This window comes from Pararge aegeria, chromosome 9 (assembly GCF_905163445.1).
Source record: "Pararge aegeria chromosome 9, ilParAegt1.1, whole genome shotgun sequence".
Lineage (NCBI taxonomy): Eukaryota > Metazoa > Arthropoda > Insecta > Lepidoptera > Nymphalidae > Pararge > Pararge aegeria.
Genome location: NC_053188.1, coordinates 7,640,775 through 7,653,611, shown reverse-complemented (window position 1 = coordinate 7,653,611; position 12,837 = coordinate 7,640,775). Strand labels below are relative to the sequence as shown.

Sequence of the window (12,837 nt, the reverse complement as noted above, 5' to 3'; positions counted from 1 at the left end):
CTTCAGACAAAATATACAAAGGAATGATACAGAGGATTCTTTTTATCCCAAAAAGCCTTTCCATATTAAATGCAAATATGAGTTTGGTATGTCCTTTTTTTACAAAGACCTACTTGGATAGAATCTGGCTTCTACTGCTGAAGAGCTGATTTCGCGGAATTCTATGATATACAATGGCCATTAAGCATAATATATATATCCGCGAAAAATTAGATAAATCTGTAGCGAGTAATTTTCTTCAATCTTTATACTCCGCGCCAAACTGATCTGCCAAAAAGTACTCTCTACTCGCATTTCGCTCTGACGCCGGACATGTAGACTTAACAAATTAATAATCTATACTTATAATAACACTGTAACTGGAAGATTTCTCTCATTTAATATATTTTGAAAATTTTGACCGAGGGATGCTTTATAATATATGAGTCCAAAACATATTTTTATTTTATTTTTATCTGTCTGTCTGTCCGGGCATCACATGAAAACTACTGAACGGGTTTAAATATAATTTGGTATAGTTGTAGCTGATATTCCGGGTATAGGCTACTTTTTATCCCGATAAACAATAAGCTTCTCCCGGGAAATGAGATGAAATTTTTTATCAATTTTACTTCCGTTAAATTTGAACCGATTTGATTAATTCTTTGAAATTCTTTTGAATTCTTCTTTTGAAAGTGTATACTTTAATGCATATATTGTGTAATTTTAATGAAGATCTGATAAATAGGTATTGTCATAAAGGACATAACTCTTCAAATATAACAGCGAGTCGCAAGGCATATGGTACAACGATCGAAGTCATGCGTACCATACTACTAATATTATAAATGCGAAAGTTTGTGAGAGTGAATGTATGGATGGATGGATGTTTGTTACGCTTTACGCCACAATGAATGAACTGATTTGGCGGAAATTTTGCAGAGACATACAATATAGTCTGGAACAGCCCATAGGCTTCTTTTTATCCCGGAAAAGCAAACAGCTCCTACAGGATGGCATCGCTATTTTTTCCGCATTTGTCTTTCAAAATCCGCGCTACGGAGTTTTAGATTGACGTGGTTTTTTGGATAGGCATTGTTGAGGATTTTAAAAGTGAATTCCTATCATCCTTATCCAAATAAATAGTTGTATAATTATTATTGATTGTTTACCTGCAAATTCCTATTTAAATTATTAAAATTCGACCTATTGTTTAAAAGCTAGGACGGTTTTTTAGAAATGTTAAAAGCAAGAAAAATGCCGAGGGCCGCCCGGCCGCGTATTATATAATTTGGGAAAAGAACTGGACCCGCTAAGTGGTGCTGTATTTAGGTTCTTTTTTTAACATATTAAAACCGATAATAACCGATTTGATGCAGACGATGTTGCGTGGGTCAGCTAGTAAAATAATAAATTGCTTTATTAACCACAAACACAATTATAAACATACCAAAAAAATTTAAAAATTTTAAAAATGAAGAGGAAAAGAAAAGAACACATAAACAATAAAAAATCTACGTTGTGTCCTTGTGTTTAATAGGTCACTCCTCAGCACCACGGCAGTAGGTGCCAAGGAATATTGCCAAAGATTACTGGAGCGCTTATTTTCAAAAGGGACCCCAAATTTATATAAAAATAAAGCTTCATTTTCATTGTAAAAAACACTACACTTTCCAACATTCATATAAAGGCAAATAAAGTTATAAGGAACGCGAGTACTAATACACTGGAGCGAAGAAGCGAGCATATCTTGTCTTAGATAAAGAAAGATGGAAGAATCCACCACTTTTCGTAGCGAAAGCATATTATTTAACACGTTATTTATGCCATGTCCATTTGTATAGAGCAATAACAAAGGTCGAATGAAGCGGATAGACAAAAATAGAACATCGTGAGTATTATTCACCACAACACTAGAATAGATTGTAGCTAGTACATAAAAACCACTTAGGAATCTCGTAAAACCTCGTTATGAAAATTCTCGATGTATTTTCTCTAATATTAAAATAAGTGACCGAGCTAAGCCAGATTGCTTGGGTAAACTTGCATTTTTTCCCGTCCATCCGGTCGTACGTCAGTTTTGCCCGTGTTAATTCTATAGTAACCGTCATAGTAACTAAAATGTTAAAATAATATGTAGATCAGTAAAACCGAAAATTGAACTTTAAGTCATAAGGAAAATATTAACGGGTGTATATATTATGTGTTATTTAACAATCACAGAAAAACTTTTTAGGCAGAAGTTAAGCCCCCGTATCTTTGCTGTAGCTTGCTTTGTGGAGACGGGATATAAAAATCGTATGAGCATACGATCAGTGGAGTGCAAACAAGGCAAAGCAAACTGCGTGACAACCTACCTATTAATTTTACGTTTTCTCTATAATAAGCAATATTGTCTTGCTATTAAGGAGTAGAAGCCGGATCACCAGCAAAAACATTTTTTAAGATTTTTAGTAAAATGAATTATTTTAATTATAATAAATAATTAATTATTTTAATTATAATAAAAATTAATTTTCGAAAGTCGCGTTTATGATCCACATTATCTTCTAACTTTCGCGATTATTACACGTTGTTGGAATAAACGCTTAGATATTGAAACAAAATTGCCACAAAATTCTCTTTAACATCAAAGAAAGAATTTTAATGGCGTAATTTGAGACGAACGTTTGTTTAAAAGTACTCGCGTTAAGACGCCTAACTTGATTGTTTTTGTCGAATTTCTGGAAATTAATCGCATGGCTTCATTTACTTTTTTAAACACGTAAAATTCTTGTTAAAATATTTTGCGAAACTTCGAAGCTATCTTTTCTAATTTCGTGACATACTTACTTTTTCACTCCCGATGAAAAATCGACAGAGTGTTACAATTTTGACGTGTCTGGGTGTGTGTGTGTGTCTGTAGCGTCTTAGGAAAACGTTAGGAACACCTAACGTTTTCCTAAATATTTTTAGTTATATTTAATGAAAATCGGTCAAACAATCGCCACCGCCAGAAAACGACGGATTACATATTTTTCACAACTTCCCTCAATATAGATATCAAATGAAAAGAATTGACTTGTAGAACATTGTACACTATAGGTATTCAAATTTTAAATTTTGATTTAAGCTTATATTAACTATTCTTGCTAAAATAAATGACGATATCTATTTTAAAATCTATGTAAGTATTAAAAAAAAATATGCTATGACACGTAACAACAGTGAATTTTAAAGAAAATATTATATTTATGATCGGTCAATACCTAGTAAGACACCTGATTGCTAAGCACATATTAATAATGTAACCAGCATAACTTTATTGCTTGCCACTTTTGAATAAAAAATGTGTAAATTTGCCTTAAATTCAATAGAATTCTAAAAGGTAATATTATATAAGGATAACTTTGGAATTCAGAATCGTCCTCCACACAACTTTCGGGATAACATAGTAAAAAACACATGTAAAATAGCTATACTTCTTAGAGCCGGTTCGGCTATTCGTTAAATATAGCTTGTTCAAGCAATGAATGCACTTTATATGGTTTTCAGGGTCTGATATTTTCCCCTTAATAAGACTCCGCGGATTTCGTAAACGCTATTCATTAGTCAAATTAGAAAAACGGGCTATTAATCGTTAATCATTTACTAATTGGGTTGACGACAAGCTGATTCGTGCAGCAATCAACTAATCTGTAGTTGATTGATTTAATAAAATTTATGCCAAAGAGAGAATCATTGGGTTTGCTAATCGCTTATCATCATAGTACAGGAATATTGCTATAATTGTTGTTTTTGCATCCCAATAATTCACAACATAGCTTTAGCAATGCCTTTAATACAGTTGACTTTGACATCTTGCTTAGTCTTTTACGCTCTATTAACATATCTCCATCAGTAATAGACTGGTTTCGGAGTTACCTCAATGGCCGTCGACAGCGCATTCAGATTGACGAGTCCTTTTCGTCTTGGTGTGATGTAGCGGCTGGGGTACCTCAGGGTGGCGTGTTATCTCCTATACTTTTTTCTATTTTCATTAACTCTATTACTCAAAACATCTCTTCTCTCTATCACATGTATGCAGATGATATCCAAATATATCGCTCATCTACCCTTCAAAATCTTGGTTCTGCTATTGCAGCTATAAATAATGATATGGCTGCAATTTCTGAGTGGAGCAGGCAATATGGGCTAAAGGTCAATCCTGCAAAATCAAAAGCTATCGTTATTGGTAGCTCAGGAATGATCGCGAGGGTTGATTGGCTGAGCATTCCTTCTGTTATTTATAATGGCATCGCTATTCCTTTTTGTGACTCTGTGAAAGATCTTGGTGTATACCTCGACCGGGAATTGTCATGGACAGTGCATGTCAAAGAGCTGAGTCAGAAAGTTTTTGTGGCGATGAGCTCGTTGCGAAGGCTGCAATCATTTCTTCCAATTCCGACCAAAGTTATGCTAGCACATTCTCTTTTTCTATCTATTCTCGATTATGCGGATGCAAGCTTTCTTAATCTGACCGAGGATCAGCTTAATAAACTTGAGCGTCTTCAAAATCTGGCTATTCGGTTCATATTTGGCCTTCGCAAATATGACCATGTTTCCGTATTTCGACAAAAACTCAAGTGGCTTCCTATTCGTCGTCGCCGGGATATGCATGTACTTTCTCTTCTGTACTGTGTGTTATTTCATCTAAATACTCCCTCGTATTTAAAAGAGAAGTTCACTTTTTTTGGTGAGCAATCTGGTGTAAGATCGTGCCGTGCGCTGACGCTGTGTATGCCTTATCATAAGACAAAATTTTATAAGCGTTCGTTTAGCGTACGAGCTGTGGAATTGTGGAATGCGCTTCCATTGAGCATACGACGATCCAAATCACTGGCGATATTTAAAAGAGCAGTTAAGGCCCATTATATTGTTAACGACTTTTAATAGTATGTATATATGTACTTACTCATTTATTGTATGTTAAAGTATTTAATTATGTAAGTGTTGTTATTATATATATTAGTTTATTTTTATATTTATTTATTTATTATATTATTTACTTTTTATCTATTTGTGCACACTAGTTTATGTATTGGCATGTAGTTATTTGCATGTATGTATTTTAATATTTGTACCACCAGCAGTCTATTCTCCTCTTCTTTTTTTTTTTCCTAATTCTAAGGTTGCCTGGCAGAGATCGCTATTAAGCGATAAGGCCGCCTTTTGTATTACTACTTCTTTCGATGTTTCTGTTTTTGTTATATTTTAAATGTTGTGGTATACAAATAAAGAGTTTAATAACATATTTAAATGAACAAACAAGTAACTTAAGTTGATGTAGCAGGACAAAATTACTAAAAAAGTTTTTAAACAAACGCACCAGTGAGATTACGTTGTACGTCCATAGAGGCAAAGCGCAAAGTGCTCTGTTATATCTTTGGAATTTGACTTATATGAATTGAACTTAAGGAATTTGGATAGTCAAAGTCAAAGTCAAAAATATTTTTATTCATAGGTTTAGAACATCCAATATTTATTACAGTGTTTCTTTATACAAAGCACACCCAACCTTATGCTTAAACATTATTTTCCCGAACCAGGAATCGCTCCCTCGTGATCCATAATTTAGTATACTAACCAACGAAGCATTAATATGATATGTTATATTTTATTAAAGTGTTTTTCCTTAAACTTGAAGTAAATATAAGTATTAATTAGTAATTAAAACAATTTTAACTACCATAATACACAATAATGTCAACTTAAGCATATGTATAGTAGTTATTAAATAAGCCCAAATTTTTAATAATAATAATAAAAATCTTTTATTGCCATACACTATTGTTAGTACAAGATTATTAACTAAATGATTATCAATTAATATTAACAATATGGCAAATGGCCGCAAACTCAGCCTTCTGCTGTGCATTAGCAACAATGCTCAGCGCTGATTTTCAGTCTGCACCAGTATCAGACTGAGCAAACAACCGCGACGCCCGTTGCGTTATTACTATAACTGGAGTAAATTTAAATAAAAAATAAAAAAAAATACAAATAAACTGTAAAAGAGAACAAATAAAACTAAAACTAACACAAACAGTACATATTTAAAAGATTAAATTAAACAAGTAAGTAAATAAAATTTTAGAAAAAATAAAAAAATACATAAAAAAAAAGTTAAAAAATAAACAAAACAACAAATAACTAAGAAAAACTATTTTTAAATTTTCGTTAGAGGTAGCTTTGCAAATTTTTTCTTAAGAACATATTTTACTTAATCGTGTGAAATGAACTTTCGACTCAGACACAGTCAAGAATAGCATATATTTTTTTCACTGTGAAGAACTCTACAGATTTACTATAATCAGTTTTTAATTTACTATACCAAGTTCTATAAACCTAATTTAGCAGAACTCAGCACCTCAAGTAGACAGACTTGTATTAAGTCTATTTGAATGAAGAAAGTTGTGACTTTGAAGTTAATAAATGCCACTTACTCTCGATATTCTGAGTGGTTGGTTCTGATCGACGCCACCGTGCATCCGGAAGCCCCACGGCGCTCCACCAGTTAGTTCCACTTCCCTTGTAGACATCTTACTCCATTTCAACAAAACTTTAAATTACAACTCCTCTCCAACTAAACTCCTCCGGTGCGGTAAAGTTTTCTTCATTATAGACAACTTAAGGTAGCTATTGGACGTCCGACGTGTTTCACATTAACCATTTTTTTATCGGAAGTGGGATAAAGTTGTTCATTATTTATTCAGGAGTATCGAATGTTGATATCTGCAACAAAGGAAAATACCTTTAGTGCTACGGTAGAAAAAACTGTTGATAGTATTAATGGTAATATTACTATGTAAAGTTTGCAGATAAGACACTAGGGACCCAAATTAAAATAAAAACGACGATATCTCAGTGGCTGGGACGTCAGCCTCCGTTTCAGGGGGAGCAAATTCAATCCCTGGCACACATCTCTAACTTTTCAATTTATTACGTTTTAGGCATTTAAAATATCATCAATATGCTTTAACGATGAAGGAAAACATCGTGAGGAAACTTGCATGGCTGCAAGTTCTCCATAAAGTTTTGAAAGGGGGGTGTGACCTAGTGCGTATACCGGATTCATCAAGCATCATCATCATCATATCAATCTCTGGACTTCCTCAGCTAGAAATAATTTACTGAAGGGCTTCTTTAGGCTATTTGTAACGCCAACCAGCCGACCAGCAACTTCCAGAGTCTCTCTGGATGTCGTCTGTGCACCTCGTAGGGGGCGACCAACGCTGCGCTTACCTATGCTGCCATTCCAACACCTTCCAGCATAGGTTGTGGGAAGTTTAAATTCCGAATCCCAATCCTCTTATCATAGATGATACCCATATTGTTAATTTAGAAAGTAGCAACCTAAGCTGATGGCAATAATGATCTATAAATGTAAAGAGTGCAGTAATGAATAATGTACAAAAAAACGTTTAAAAACCCTTAACATGTATGGCAATTATAAAAATTGCATCGAAAAATAATAAAATGACATCAAATATTACCTGCAAGGACCTACACTTTTCCCTAAAGCTCACATTATACGCCAAATAATATAATCTGTAGGCATATTTTATCGCTTTACATCGATAAGATCCGAATTCAATTATCGAACCGCTTATCATGTGGATAAAATACGGTCGACTGTATAAATAGGCTTACGGGAATTTATAGCGAGCAATGTATTTTTTAATATATTTTTGTACACCGAAAAATAAACAAGCTTACTGCGATAATATAGCGAATGATATTAAGCGTATAGATAAATAAGATGTGGTGTCAAACATTTACAAAAGACGCTGAATATTTATTTAAAAATGGATAAAGGTAGTAAAGATCTGTGTTCCGCTATCTAAAAAATAAATTGAAAAAAATACAACTCAACAAAATTCTTTTCCGGTTTACGGAATTCGTTCCAGTTTAAAAGCGTCAGAGAAATAATTGTTCCTAAGCTGTTAAAATTTTTACGTTGCGGCAAGTCCATAACAAAGTTAAGCCGGTATTTTGTTCAATACAAAATTTTTCGTCGTCAGCTCGCTCAAAAATATAAACGCTGCAGATTCCAATATATCTTTAATAAACTTTTTTCACTGAAATTTATTGTAGAGGTTTTAACGTTCAAAGTGCATGCGTCCGCGATCTTTTGGCGCCCCATCTGGGATGCAGGTGGGTTTTAGTGGATATTCTGACTGCTTCTCAGATAGCGAGTCTCTAGTTCTCAGATAGTTTTGACGACCTCCCTAGCGCAACGGTCAGCGCTGTGAATTTAAGTATCCTACTTATCGGACGTCCTGGTCCTCCTGCACCCCCTGATCCTGTTGGTCCTGCTGGTTCGATTCCCGCCCGGGGCAATTTTGGAATTTATAATTTGTAAATTTTCTCTGGTCTGGTCTGGTGGGAGGCATTGGCCGTGGCTAGTAACCAACCTACCGATAAAGACTCCGCTAAGCGGTTTAGTGTTCCGGTGCGATGTCTCGTAGAAACCGACTAGGGGAATGGCCTTCTTAGACTGCATCATCACTCACTACCTTCTTAAGAGATTGCAGTCATGAGCTAAATTGTAGTGGAATAAAAAAAAAGTCTCACAGTAATATTGAGCTCGTTGTGACATAGCTCGTCCGCCATGCTAATTTCTACCACTAAGATGCATTGGTGCAATGCTGTGTCAGGTCTAAAGGGTACGAGATTAAACAGCTACTACTTAGGTTGCTGGGCACAGGGTGGCAGTTGCAGACATGCTTTGTGAAGTATTTCTCTGTTTTTAGGCGATGGCATTAAACTTACTAGCAGGTGGCCAGCAGCTATTTGGCCCGGCGATTATTACTATAACAAGCGAAATTTTATAAAAAAAAAAAAATTGATAAAAAAAATATATATATAAATACATTCTTAGGTATATTAATCAAACTTGAACACTATATGCTACTAGCTTTCAGTGGCGAAAAATTTGCAGCCTTACATACTTACATAGAAAATGTAGGTGTAGATACCCCGCTAAACTAAATACATCTGCTTAACCCTTTCGAGTATAAAGGCATCACATTCATTCAACTTTTACACATTCGCACAAAATAACAATGTCGTGCGAATGTGTAAACAATGCATATATGCTTTTATTATACGATTCCCAAGGTAATTTTGGACTTGCCAATGCAATTTACATAAACAATTTGTTAAAACACATTCAATAAATCGTGGTTACTATACGATTGATGAATTTCTTAACGACAAGGCTGATTGGAAGAAGGCTCCGCACTCATCTGTCACAAGATAGAACATTTAAAATACTGTAAACTCTAAGATGATGTTGAGAAAGAGCAATCTGCTGAGTTTCCTATCGGCTCTTCTCGGTGGAATCTGCCCTCCGAACCGGTGGTAGAGTCACAACAAACAGATTGACTTGGCGTCTCAAAACTGCTTATAAACTGCGCCTACTTGAAATTAATGAATTTTGAACTTTGCATATTGCGATAACCGCAATCGCGGTTGACATAATGTCATGTTTTAAAGAGTTCCGTTCTTTGTCTCTAAAACTCTTCATCTATATTAATTTTGAATCAGAATAATTCTAAATGACGGAGTCCGAATGTCCGGCCCGAACATGCATAAAAAAACAACCGAATTGATAACCTTCTCCGATTTTAATGAAGTCGGTAAAAAAAAAATACGTAACCGCCCGCACGCTGCGCACTACGATTGTTCGGTGTCTGACGGACGGGATGCGTAAATGAAATTCCCAGCGACACTAAAAACAATGGAGGTTCTATCGCCGATGCACCTTGGTCACGTATAACGCGGGGGAAAACTACTCTGAGTGGATCATGCGATTGAGTATTATTAAATAAGGTCATCATCAACCAATTACCTGGCCACTACACGGGCACGGGTCTCCACATAAGGGTTTAGGCCCGTATCTATCACGCTGGCCAAGTCCGGATTGGTAGACTTCACTAGCCGTTGAGAACATTATGGAGAACTCTCAGACATGCAGGTTTCCTCGCGATTTTTTCCTTCACCGTTTAAAGCAAGTGATATTTAAATTGCTTATTACTTAAATTAAAACACACATAACTCCGGAAAGTCAGTGGTGCCTGCCATGTCTCGATCTCGGTCTAAGGTAATTTAGCTAAGCTATTTTCTAGATATTTATAAAATAGACAACACATACAATGTCTTGTACAGGATGACGTGAAATATTTTTTTTGGTATTGATTGTTTTTACACCGTTTATACCTTCCCTGGACTTTCACGATTATTTTAAGACCTAAATTAGCCGGTTCAGCCGAGTTTTAGTGAAAGTAACGATCAACATTTTATTTTTGTTTTCAGGAGGTAGACCACCACGCTCAACGGCGTGCATAGGTACAGGGTATTCACTAAGCGGGCAGATGAATGAATGAATGAATGAATACACTTTTATTGTACACCAAAGAAACAAAAAGTAGTTACAAAGATATAAATACAAATCAAGAGAGTACAATTTGGTGGCCTTATCGCTACATAGCGATTTCTTCCAGGCAACCAATGGCGTAAAAGGAAAAAACATAGAAAAAGAGGTAGGTGGTGCAATAAATAAGATTTAAAAATTATACAAATATATAAATATAAATAAAAAATATATATGTATATAAATATAACTATATTTATGAAACACACATGATATGAAATTGAGAAAATTTTTAGGAAGAGTTAGAAGAACTTAAGGTTAGATAACGCGTACTGGAGATTTTTTCCATTTTATATTATCTGCCTGCTTAGAGTACGCCCTTTGCATATGCAATAACAACGCTACTCTTTACTCCAATGCTGGTCGACGGGATTTAAATTATTATTACAAAATATTAGTAATAGAACTCTTGAAGGCACCTCGTGGACGTCACCAATGTCCTTACTCAGAGCTGATACTAAGATTTTTTGGCAGAAAAACCTAATACTTAAAAAAATTGTCCCGACCTCCGACAGAATCGAATGCAAGGCTTCGTGATCCGTAAGTCTCCATACTACCTACAAGACCAAACGGGTAAGTAAATGATTTATTCGAATACCGTTTAACGAGACAATAGTTTGCATTGCGAATGGGTACATATATTCTAGTTGTAACGAGTGAAAACGAGGTCATTCCCGTTGAATTATTTTAGGATATGATGTAAATTCGCATGAGAAGCGAAGGCCGAAGTGATCATGAAAATTTATATATCAGGTGCAAGTATTTTCCAGGTATATTCTGCAAGTTTTTTAGTTTACTGTGGTAGGATCGGTCAAATTCTCTCAAAAATTCTCGGTAGTTTGTAGGGACGCACAAAAAAACCGTTCTTGAGTGCAGTAAGTGCTAAAATTACACTAGATAGTACCGTATTTTTGATAGTTATGTAATTGTTTATTAAATTCATAGCCATTATTTGAGTAACAAATTTGATTAACAAATTACCTGCTTAGTTTATTGTGTGAATGACATGAAAATTAAACATGGTATATATTTTTATAGGTAGATATAATATGATTCTAAACCGTATTCTCTGAAAACATGGCCAAGGTCGACAAACAATCCTGTATATAAGGGTTGAATAAACTATATATAGGTAGATTCAATATCAGAGATAAAAAATAATGGCATGAACTTTGACCCAATCGTGTAACAATAGAAACAAGTAAGGAAAATGAAATAAATAAATAAATATACTTCGACAATACACACATCGCCATCTAGCCCCAAAGTAAGCGTAGCTTATGTTATAGGTACTAAGAGAACTGATGAATAATTTTATGAATAGTATACATAAATCCTTATAAAATACAGATAAACACCCAGAAACATTTTCCAGTAGTGGGAATCGAACCCACGGCCTTGGACTCAGAAAGCAGGGTACTGCTCTCTGCGCCAATCGGCCGTCAAATTGGTTTATAAGATATAATACTCTTACTAACGATTGATAACTAAATATAATGCTAAAAACCATTGCGTAATCGACGAACGTAGGTATGTATTTTAAATAGTTCCGCCAGTAAATGTCTGGGAGGCGTAGGTAAGGCCTACATACAGCCTTCAAAGCAGCGGAAACTTGTGAGTGACACTTGAATTCGACCCTCCACATCACACCTCAGCGACAGACTTGTTACGTGCCTTTATTTACGTTCATACTTATGTTTAGTAGATAATATAACTATAATAATAATAATTGTCTTTGGTGGATTTCTAACGCATATATTAATTAATTTGAGGGTAGATAGATAATTAAGAGACATTTGACGTCTAACGTGTCTTAATCTCTGAATCTGTTTTCCCTCAAATTAGCATTCCCTTCTTTTCACTCATTTGAACATATAGGTTCAATCATACCTCATTCTCTCCACGCAGCACATTTTTCTAACCCAGTCTCCATTCAAAACACACGCGAGGCGAATCCTGTGTTTGTTATATCTCAGTGAATGGCGTTTTGCATCTTGAACCCGTGCATTCGATATATCGAAGTGTAATCCGAACTAATCATTCGTAACTAAACTTTAAAATAGCATAGCAGGACACGGCCGAGTTCCAGGTAAAGTTAAAAGGTGATATTTTGTATCCGCCTTTTTGAAAAGGAACTGCGTCATAGAAAAACTTTTGCGAGCTGTGGCATTTGAGTCCTCTTTCCATTTTGGGACGTAAAAACAACCTAAGATAAAATACAGTACACTAATAATAAAGTTTACCTACCAGCCTTTATTGTATCTCATTTACAACGTATTCTTATTTTATCTAAGGATCGTTACTACCTGTTTAGTTTAAATTTCTAACTCCCAACTCCGGGCTTTCTAAAAAATTGTAAAACCAAGAAAATTGAAAATTGAAAAATGAAAATAATTAAAGGG

At 34.9% G+C, this 12,837-nt stretch overlaps 1 protein-coding gene across 1 annotated transcript in view; it reads right to left on the bottom strand.

Annotated features, from left to right (window-relative positions):
* Positions 1 to 12,837, bottom strand: part of LOC120626258 (PDZ and LIM domain protein 3-like) — a 93,561-nt gene that overhangs the window by 43,683 nt on the left and 37,041 nt on the right. Inside the window, exon 2 of the mRNA XM_039893692.1 lies at positions 6,444 to 6,732. Within this exon, the coding sequence (XP_039749626.1) occupies positions 6,444 to 6,539 (96 nt within the window). The 5' untranslated portion in view covers positions 6,540 to 6,732. The remainder of the gene's footprint in view (positions 1 to 6,443; positions 6,733 to 12,837) is intronic.